Source organism: Ictidomys tridecemlineatus, chromosome 3, assembly GCF_052094955.1.
Source record: "Ictidomys tridecemlineatus isolate mIctTri1 chromosome 3, mIctTri1.hap1, whole genome shotgun sequence".
Lineage (NCBI taxonomy): Eukaryota > Metazoa > Chordata > Mammalia > Rodentia > Sciuridae > Ictidomys > Ictidomys tridecemlineatus.
This window is the reverse complement of record NC_135479.1, coordinates 210,306,563-210,316,961: the sequence shown is the minus strand read 5'-3', so window position 1 is coordinate 210,316,961 and position 10,399 is coordinate 210,306,563. Positions and strand designations below refer to the sequence as shown.

Below are 10,399 nucleotides of genomic sequence, written 5' to 3'. Positions count from 1 at the left end.
AAATGTCCACAATTTCTCATTTGGACTTTTTTCTTGACCCATCAAAGTATCTGACCGGGTAGAATGGACAGAGAACGTGAAGGAAGCCAACACACCCAGGTCCAGTGGGAGGGAGACAGGCTGGGACCTGAGAGCCACAGCACAGAGGTGGCCTGCAGTGACAGGAACTTTATTTTTGCCCTACATTTTCTTTTCCATTAAGAATCTAGTGGCAAACCTTTGGAAAAGAGTTGAACATGACCCATTAGTGCTGGGGAGACTGGGAATTGCTTCTCCTGGAAGCCAGAAGAATGTGGTGGTGGTTTATTGGAATGTGAGATGGAACAACTGATTCCCCACCCCACACACACAGAGTTGTTTCCCCTGTTAGAAAATCTAGGAGATCGACGCTTAGTTTCTTACACTTTTTTCACTCCTGTCCTGACTTTGAAGACAAAGATTCTGTTTCAGATTCCCTTAAAGAATAAACAACAATTAAAAAATAGAGATATTAACCAATAATAATGCCCCAAGAAATTAAGGAGCCCTTTTATTTTCCAAATCCCATGACATTTCAATCCCATCGTTGCATTGTGGATTCCAACTCTGGAGACCCCAGGGCTGCTCAGAAGTCGTGTTCATTCTGAGAGCAAAAAAGCACTCCCAGGTCCAGTGCCTCTGACGGAAGACACTGAAGTTCACAAAAGGTCAAAGGCGTGAAGTTGGCCACTGAGAAGTGAAATGCTGAGCTCTCGAGACCCTGCCAGTTCTCCGGGGGGAGGAAAGCCAAGTGCACCTTAGACCTATGCAGGGTCAGGAAACGGCATGCTGGATTCCAAGTGGACCCTGCCCAGGGCCAGGAAACAAAGACTCGAAATGCTGGCAACTTTCATTAAAAAAAAATCACATCATGGCAAGTTGCAACAGAGTAACTTCCATTTAAAACCGTCATTTCAACGCTTTAACAGGCAAAGGAAAGTCTAACAAGACCCAAAGCCATGACTGGCTCCCGGGCCACGGTCAAACCCCGTAACACCACACAGAACAAGCCCAGCAGGATCCTGCTCTGAGCATCCACCCCAAAGGCTTTCTCTTTCTTTCCTTCCTTCCTTTTTCTCTCATCTTCAGACGTGACAGGTGCACTGAGGATCCAAGCAAGGGAGAATCATCTTAGAGCAGAAGGGCCACTTTAAAATGTATGTGATTTCGCATTTCAACAATGTTAAAATCACAGTCTGTTGAAATTAGGAATTTAATTCAAATAAAAATCAAACAAAATAAGTCTTTAAATTGATCTAGATATTTGTTCCACTAATTAATGGTTATGTTTCCCCATTAGCTAGTTATCTAAGGTTTCTGGAAACTCTAACTGTGTGGAACAGGGACCCCGTGTGCCTCCCCAGGCCCCAGCAGTGGCTCACTGGGAGATCCGTAAGCTGACTCTGGCTGCGCTCTCTGGGGCCGCTGGCTGAAGGTGCCATGTTAGTGCCGTCTGGTTTGTTCCTGGAAGAAGACTTGGTTCTCGTGGGTACTACTGCTGTTGACTTTGCAGGTTCCCAGATGGAGCACAGCGTTTTCAAATGGGCTCACCAACAAGGCCTAATGCCATGTTTCACAAGGCAAGAGGTTGGTTGGGTCAAATCTAACCCAGCAGATGTGACTCCTTAGTTGGATATTTAGCAGGAATCTGTTTCAATCCGTGGACTGTCCAGGGTATCATCAAACAAACGGCTACCTGAACTCCTTGTTAGCATATTAACAGTATGAAGTAATAATACTCAGGTGTGTCTGGAAAACAACAGGTTCCAAGCGAGACCCAACTTTAGAACTACTTATTGAGTATCGTATTGTGATTTGTTGACTTACCACATGTAGTTTGGTATGTAGTGCAAAAGATCAGGTTATCAAGTCTTCCAAATCTGGCTAATAGGATATGCCAAGTGAACATACAAAAATTCTCTGAATCCTATGCTTATGTATATGTACCACATACAATACAGATAAGCTAGCATCCTAATTTTGATCACATTCAGAATAGTGTTGATGTAAATACTGCAAAAAAGAATTTAATAGTGCAACAAAAAAATCTGTAAACGTGCCTTTGGCATTATTTCCCTGTTGATTATACCACTATATACAATAAAGATAAATGAATACGATCTCTAAAAGGGCTAACGTCTAACTACAGTAACATGTACTATTTTTTAAAAGAATGGAGGCCTAAAGCATACTGCCGTGAAATTATTAACAGAAAAAGAAAGAAGGGAAAAAAACCCTCCTGAATAATTAAAGACAAAATCCTCCTCTCATTTGGGTTGAGATTTTTCTTCAAATCTTTGCAAACTTTGCCTGTGTTACTCTCACACTTGCATTAGGTTAGTTCAGTCCCAGGCTGGAGACATTATTTACACGTTTGTGTTTTAGCAAAGACACTTGCAAATGCGGTAACAAGAAGCCATGAGGAGGTGTGCTGCAATGCAGGTCACCACTTCACGGACCGTCCGAGGCTAGCTTGCTGTCCCAGGTTCTGTGAGTCCCAAGGTGGATACTCTCACAGGATGAAGCACACGTGAGCATGATGGTGGAGAACTGGGTCTCAATGGCCAATGTCTTTCGTGGGTGACTCCATGAGCCTGCCTGAAGAGCCACTTAGGCTTACGTGTGTGCGCATGTGTGCACGTGCGTGGGGGCTCCCGTGGGTGTATGCACTGTTCTCGAATTCTTAGTTGTGTTCTGCTTGAATGAATATGCAAACCTGTCTTGGTTTGAATAAAATGAGCATTCACCTTTTGCACATTTACTCAATCCTGGACCATTTATTCTCTTCCCCAAAGAAATGCAGGGCCCTGGGCTCCTAAATTTTGCCAGAGGCAAAATGTTACCTCTGTAACACTGAGCTGTATGAGATGTATTTAAACACTGAGGTTTTTTTTTTTTAACATGTTATGAGATTATCAAATTTTGTTCCTGCATTGAGAGGTTTTATTTGCGGGGAGGGGGCTACCAGGGATTGAACTAAGGAGCACTTGACCACTGAGCCACATCCCCAGCCATTCTTTGTATTTTATTTAGAGACAGGGTCTCACTGAGTTGCTTAGGGCCTCACTAAGTTGTTGAGGCTGGCTTTGAGCTTTCGAACCTCCTGCCTCAGTCTCCCAAGCTGCTTGGATTATAGGCGTGCACCACCGTGTCTGGCTCAAGAGGTCCTCCTGCTTATGAATTGCTTGCCCTCATCTCCTCTTCTCTCTCACAGCCCACCCAAGCGCATAAACTACCACCTCTGAGCGAACGTTGTGTATTGCCATAAGACTTATATTTTCTTTGTGGTGACCACGATCATCCAGCTGTGTTCTGAGCTTGAGGAGACAGCCACGAGTCTCAAGAGCTCTCTGTGGACATCAGTGGATAATTCTCTGCAGTTCCTTTGTGGGCAAGCTATTTTAATAGACAAGAGGTGAAGTGCCTGAAAGAAACATTGGTCAGCTATAAGAGCTCACGAGAGGACGGGTCTGGAGGCCAGGCAGCGGACCCACAGAGTTAGTTCTCCACAGATATTCAGAGATACAGACACTAGTCCTGCAAGGTCAGCTGGTACCCGATGATGCTGTCAGCTGTTCAACCACATTTTTTTTTTTAATAGAAAGGGGCTTCAGACATCCCATGGAAATATTTAGTGGGAATAACAACATAGGGACATGGAATGTTTTTGCAATTGTTAATTCCTGCTTTGATCAATTCAGTCTGCTGAAGAATGGTCAACATGGAATGGCTGTATTTTGTGAGTACAGTCCCTCTTGAAGCATTACCAGATAGCCATCATTATATATAACATTTTCTCTGCTTGGACAAAAAGAAGATCTATTTTAGAGCAATAATACAAGTGAATACTGACCCATATTTTAACCCTCCACAGTAATGCCTTTGATACTTGGATTAAATAAATACCTCACATTCTAGCTGACCTTCCTGTAGGGAAAAGCATTGCCTTTCAAGATCAGCATTGCTCAATGTCTGTCACTTAGCAGGATGTCATTGCTATTGCACTACACCCCGTTCTTTGAAGTGCATCCCCATCTCAGAAAACTTGAATTCTTAGAGGTCACTTCCAAGGAAGCCCTTCAAAAGAACCCTGTCCAGGGGGAAGCGCTTGTTTAGCCTCCAGATGAAAGGGACCCGCGGCCTGAGCGTGTCCACACTGTGTGTGGCGTGTGTCACACGTTTTCCTTTCCACAGCAAACATGTGTTTGAAGGGAGCCCGGATGTGGGGACGGCCCTGGAGGGGAGCCCAGGCGCCACCCCGGGTCAGACGTTGCTCTGCTGTAACAGAAGGCTCCTGAGCTCGCGGTCCCTCTGATCCTCCTGCCTGTACTTCTCCTCGAGCTTCTGCTTCTCGGCGTCCGCACAGTAGAAGGTGCAGTCTGGGCTCTTCCGGATCTGCTCGAACTGACTGAAGTCGGCCACGTACTTTCCGTTTTTGGAGAGAGAGACCACAGGCACAAACTCGAAACCCCAGTGGATCTCCTCCGGGATGTAAGACGTTCTGCTCTGGCAGACGGCGCTGGTGGATTCCACGGTGGCGTTGAGGAGCACCACCAGCTCGAATTCCTTCTCCTTTAGGTTTTGGGGAGTCAGGTCCCTGAGGGGGCTGGTCTCATCCAGCACGTGGTAGAAGGTCATGGGCAGAATGAGGAAGGGGCTCTCGGAGGAGGAGTCCACGTGGAATTTGACGGTGGCTTGGTTGAGGAGGATCCGCTCCCCCTCCTTGGTGACGTGGGTCTGGAGGAGCTTGCCCGAGAGCTGGCACTGGATGAGCAGGCTCTTCCTCATGTTGGCCACCTGGATCACCAGGCACAGCTTCCCGTTCTGCTTGGTGATGACCGCGCAGTGGCTGAACTTGATGGTCTCGGCCCGCTTTTTGGGTCTGGCGATCTTGGCCAGGAAGGTGCCCGTGATGAAGATCTCGATCAAGGTCGTAATGACCAGTTGGGCCACCAACAGGAAAATGGCGTGCGGGCATTCCTCTGTGATGGAGCGGACTCCGTAGCCGATGGTGGTCTGGGACTCGAGGGAAAAGAGGAAGGCCCCCGTGAGGGAGTCCACCTTCATGATGCAGGGGGTGTGGTTGGAGACGGACTCCCTGGACTCTAGGTCCCCGTGAAGGAACGCGATGGCGTAGTAGACCACTCCGAACAGGAACCAGGTCATCACAAAAGTGGCAGCAAACAGGGTGAGCTTGTACCTCCACTTCATGTCGATGACGGTGGTCCACAGGTCCTGCAGGTACAGCAGGTAGATGCCGTCCACCTTGTCGATCCTCACGTTGCTGTGTCCGCTCTTGGACATGACCCGGGGTCTGCTGGCCTTGAGTCCCGCCCCGGCAGTGTGCTTCACCAGGGGGGCACCGGACATGCTGATGTGAATGGCGTCCATGGCCCAGCTCTTGAGACCACCTACGGAAATGACAAAGGAAGATGTCACAGTGATGTGTCATGGAACTTCTTAGAGAATAAGGTCAAGAAGAAAGTCTGTATATGTTCAATACAGTCCTGAATATTTTTTTTTTTAACCAACATGTTCTGTCTGTGGTTAGTTGAATCTGTGGATGCAGACCTGTGGACTGAATTTCAGACCCATGGAAGGGGAGACTTGTGAAGGAGACCAGTGGGTGTGGACTGGAGGTTGCCAGGAGGACAGAGCAGGGAACCTAGGCTCCGAGAACAGCAAAGGTGGGTAAAACGCGGACTCTGCAATTCATCAGCTGTGTGACCCACAAGATACTTAAACTCTCTGGACCTCAGCTCTTTAATCTTTATAGTGGGAATCAATCCCGCTCTTCAGGGTGTCTGTGAGGATTAAATGAGATGGAGAGCTGCGATCACACACTGTTCTGCACGCATCTCAGGGAACACTACGAACATTACCATCAGCTATCATGATTTCTATTCTAGAAAATCAGATATTTTCCAAGCAGCCAAAAGCTGCCACCATAGAGAGTTTTTGACAGAGTAATGGAGAATATTGGTGCAAGTTTTTACAACTCAAACAATATCAATAAAATTTTTAAAATTTTTCTGTGCTTGTTCTAATTAGTTATGCATGACATTAGAATGCATTTTGACACATCATACATAAACAGAGTACAATTTCTCAATCTTCTGGTTGGACATGATGTAGAATCACACTGGTCATGTAATCATACATGATTCCTTCTGTTTTCCTTCCTATACCAATAACTCCTCCCCTCCCTCACTCCTCTCTGCCTAATTCAAAGTACCTTATTCTTCCCTAGCCCCACCACCCCAACCTTATTGTGAGATAGAATCTGCATATCAGAGAAAAGATCTGGCCTTTGTCTTTTTTAAGATTTATCTCACCCTAGTCAGAATGGAAATTATGAAGACAAGCAACAAGAAATGCTGGCAATGATATAGGGGGGAAAGCACACTCATACACTGCTGTGTAACCATTATAGAAAGTGGTATGGAGATTCCTCAGAAAACTTGGAATGGAACCACCATTTGACCCAGCTATCCCACTCCTTGGTTTATACCCCAAAGAACTTAAAATCAGCATACTACAGTGACATAGCCACATCAACGTTTATAGCAGCCCAGTTTACAATAGCCAAACTATGGAACCAACCAAGATGGAATGGGTAAAGAACATATGGTATATGTACACAATGGAATATTACTCAGCCTTAAAGAAGAATAAAATTATTCACTGGCATTCGCCAAGGAATGGATGGAGACGGAGAATATCATGCTAAGCAAAACAGATTTCTCACCTACCATATGCCCCATATTCTTTGTTACAATTTTCCTCCCTGACTCAATGAAAAGTGTGAATCTATGACCTCTTTTAGTTCTTGATGACACTGGAAAAAAATTCAATTATCAAACAATCAAAAATATAGTTACAGCAAATTCTGCAGTAGGACCAAAAAGAGAAATTTATTTAAAAGAGCACTTGAAAAAGTAGGTAAGTGTGGGCATCTAACATGGGATCAGAATCACCTACCTGGAAGCTGCACGGGCTCTCCAGCTGGCCCCAGGGACGCCTGCTCTGTGCTAACAGCTGGGAGCCAGCTGGCTGGGCACTGGCTCCTTTAGTACCTCCCCGGCGACTGAGATGAATTGCCCTGACATTCCTTGAAAAGGTTAACATGTGACTACAGGATAACTTCACCTGGTCACCAGGGGTTTTTCCACCTCACCAGTATTTTAAGAATTAGAAAAAAAAATTTCCTCTTTAAAAAGGAACTGATATAGAGTGGTTCATGATTCATGCGGTGACCTTTTCTGTTAGAGGGGCATGGTCCCAAGAAAAGTCTTAGAAGTAATCCTCCAGGAAAAGCCCTTCAAGGAAATGGAAAGGGTGCCCACCTGAGCCCACACCTGCTCAGGATGCCGTGGGCCAGCTGGGCATTTCAATTTCCTGCTACTTTATGAAGGGTACATCATTTACTTAATGTCCCCTTGAAGCGACTTTCTTTTCCTGGAAAGCCCCTTGTCAGTTCCACCGCAGAGAGGGGCTGTCAGTTATGCAGAATCCCCTTGACGGGTTGACGCCTGTCCCACCGTCTTGGGATCCAGGTAGCGGGGAAGCCCAGGAGGTGGGCGGTGAGCACAGGCCTTCCCTGTCCTGTGCCGGGACCCACTTGCTGGCGTAAGGAGGGGAAGCGAGGCCAGCGGAGCTTTGCAGAGGGTGCACCCTGCCCAGGCGCCCAGATGCAGAGGCCAGCTCGCAGCATGAGCTCTGCCAAAGGCCAGCACGGCCCACACCAAGTAACGGCAGGCACTTCAACCGAGCAAGAAGGAAACGGCTGTGAAGTGGCTGCCTCAACCCAGGGAGGTAAAGACAGAGGCTTAAGTTCTCAATGTGAGTGTCCACCCGTGTCCTGTGGCCACAAGTGACCTCCCAGCGCAGCCTGCTGCCGGCTTCTGGGAAACCTGGCCTTGTTTCTGGAAGGTCGGGCCCCGGGGCTCTGCCCCAACCTCTCCTCCGCAGGGGCAGCGGCCAGGCTTGGGACGGCTTCCTGTTCCTCTGCGGGGAGCCCTGGGGCTGTGGGCCCGCACACCTGGCACTGCGGTGAGTGGCCTCCCCAGTGCCTCCCCTGGGGGTAGATGGACATAAATCACAGGACAAGACCTGTGGCCTGTGTGGGGACCGGGTCCCCAATCTCTCTGTGGAAGACAGAGCAGCTGCTGGACATCGGTTGGGGGACCTGCCACCACCACTGTCCCTCTCCCTCCCCTGAGTGCCCTCTGCCCTCAGACCATTTGCTAGCTGGTCACTCACTTGGCAGGTCACAGGGAGTCTTCTTCAGGGCAGGTGACACGTCCTCGGTCCCCTTCACCCACCTGGCTACCATGGGACTCTGCTCCTGCCTGAAAGAAAGAGGGACACGTGGTGTTCACAGGTGGCTGCTCAGAGCACCCAGCCAAGCTGGCCCCCGACGGTCCCCGAGGGCCACAGCCCTGGCATTTACCTTCCGCTCCCTGGACATCTGGCCCGGTGCCCAGACTAGGGCAAAGGCTCAAGGAAAGTTTGAAGAATGAAACCGAAGCCACCCCCACAGCCCTCCTGCAGGATCCCCAGCGCCTGGAGAGAGCTCGCTGCCAAACACGCCGGACGGACAGGGTTAACCCACCCAGGGAGGCCCCCGGCGCTGACCTGCGCTCAGGGAGGCAGGAAGGGGAAGTGCAGAGGAAGTCAACAGGGAGCACTGGAAGGAAGAGTCCAGAATAGTTTACCGCCTGTGGAAACGCATCGCGGCCGTTGAGTCATAGAGCGTCCAGTGGAGAGCGGTCACAGCGGTCCCCTCCGACACACACCGCTCGGAGGAGGAGATCGCGGCCTGGCAGCTGGGTGCAGGGGGAGGAAGGAGGTCCGGAGGCTTTGGAGCTCAGCCAGCCTTCTCGTTAGTACAAAATCCTCCCCACGCTTCAGATAACCGCTCTAAATCCAAGAGGCTGTTTTGCAGCCTACTTATTCCTCTATCTATGCATCTATCTATCTGTCATGGCTCTACTTACCTATCTATTTCTATTTTTATTACATACCAATCATCAATCTGTTATCTGTCCATCTGTCATCCATCTAGCTATCATCTTTTTATCTTTTTATCCTTCATCTTTAATCTTTCTTTTTTAACTTTTATTAATTTTCTTATTTATATATGACCCTGGAATGCATTACAATTCTCATCACACACATAGAGCACAGTTTTTCATATCTCTGGTTGTTCACAAAGTGTATTCACACCAACTCGTGTCTCCATACCTGGACTTTGGATATTCATGTCCATCACGTTCCACCATCATCTGTAGTCTCTCAAACCACCGTTTTCCACCTGTGTCTCAGGCGCCTTCCTACCTGTCATCTGTTGCCTGTCATCTGTCTGTCTACGCCCACAACTTTCACCTGTCTCACACACGCACACAGCTCATGCTTATTTCTGATCTACCATTTACTTCCAGTAATTACCGTTCGATAGTCAAACTGTCCCCAGTCACCAGCCAGTGGCTTCCTCCAGGCTGATCCCAGTGTGGTCACAGCAGGCTGGGCAAACTCTGTTCCCACCCAGAGTTTCCTCTGCGTCTGTGACTTGTATCAGTACTTGTCATCGGTATTGATGCATGCTCTTAAAATTAATGGTATTTGTCCTTTTATCAGGACATTTACTTCTTTGTGGACACACCTTATTTCACATGCTGTCATCTTACTGCCTTGGACTTTTCTCCCTCAGTGATTCTGGGTTCCACCTGTTTAACTTCTAAGGTGCTGAGGGACAATAACAGTTTTCCAAAACTTCATGATGGGAAGAATGACCAAAGAATATTCTCTTCTAATTCCCCCCTCTCTTAATCCTCCAGATCAACAATGTTCTAGTGCAAACCACAAGCAGTTTTCTTGAGTTTCTAGACATAATATTCCTTTCTCTGGCATTTGTGAGGTTGTTTTGATCTGTGGGCTGGGATTTCAGTTCCCAGATTGGCAATATCATTATTGAAGTGAAGTCCCTGGAACTTTGAATGGAGGGGACAATAGTGACCTTTCTTACTTCAAGGCAATAAAAGACACTTGGTGTGATATCATTTAGCCCTGATTTTGCACAGCATTTGTTTTCTGGAGATTCAGGGGAAAAAAGAAACATATTTTTTAAATGGAACTGAACAGTAGGCACATTGAAAAAAAAAAAACCTTAGTTGTACAAAGAATGTTGGAAGAGCTACACTTTCTGGTTGGGGCAGAAAAATGAGATGGGGAGACAGAACAGGAGTCCCCATCACATTTTCAGGGAAATTCTATCAAAAAGAGAGCCTCTTGTCAGAATGGAGGGTCATAGAAACCAATCACGGCAAGCTGGAAGACAGTATTCTGTCAGAAAGAACACTCACGAGAGGCCCTGGAGCTA

The 10,399-nt window shown here is 47.6% G+C and overlaps 1 protein-coding gene across 5 annotated transcripts in view; it reads right to left on the bottom strand.

The window, feature by feature from the left end:
- Nucleotides 1-490: 490 nt before the first annotated feature.
- Nucleotides 491-10,399, bottom strand: part of Kcnj15 (potassium inwardly rectifying channel subfamily J member 15) — a 46,834-nt gene continuing 36,925 nt past the window's right edge. For 4 of the 5 annotated variants that reach the window (XM_021725352.3, XM_078044649.1, XM_078044650.1 and 1 more), the window contains exons 2-3: nucleotides 8,281-8,369; nucleotides 491-5,429 (exon numbers count right to left, since the gene is read on the bottom strand). In XM_021725352.3, coding sequence (XP_021581027.1) covers nucleotides 4,282-5,429; nucleotides 8,281-8,353 — 1,221 coding nt within the window. In that variant the 5' untranslated portion in view covers nucleotides 8,354-8,369 and the 3' untranslated portion in view covers nucleotides 491-4,281. Of the gene's footprint in view, nucleotides 5,430-8,280; nucleotides 8,370-8,735; nucleotides 9,647-10,399 lie in introns of those variants that run through there. The other variant, XM_078044648.1, reaches the window with a different exon arrangement.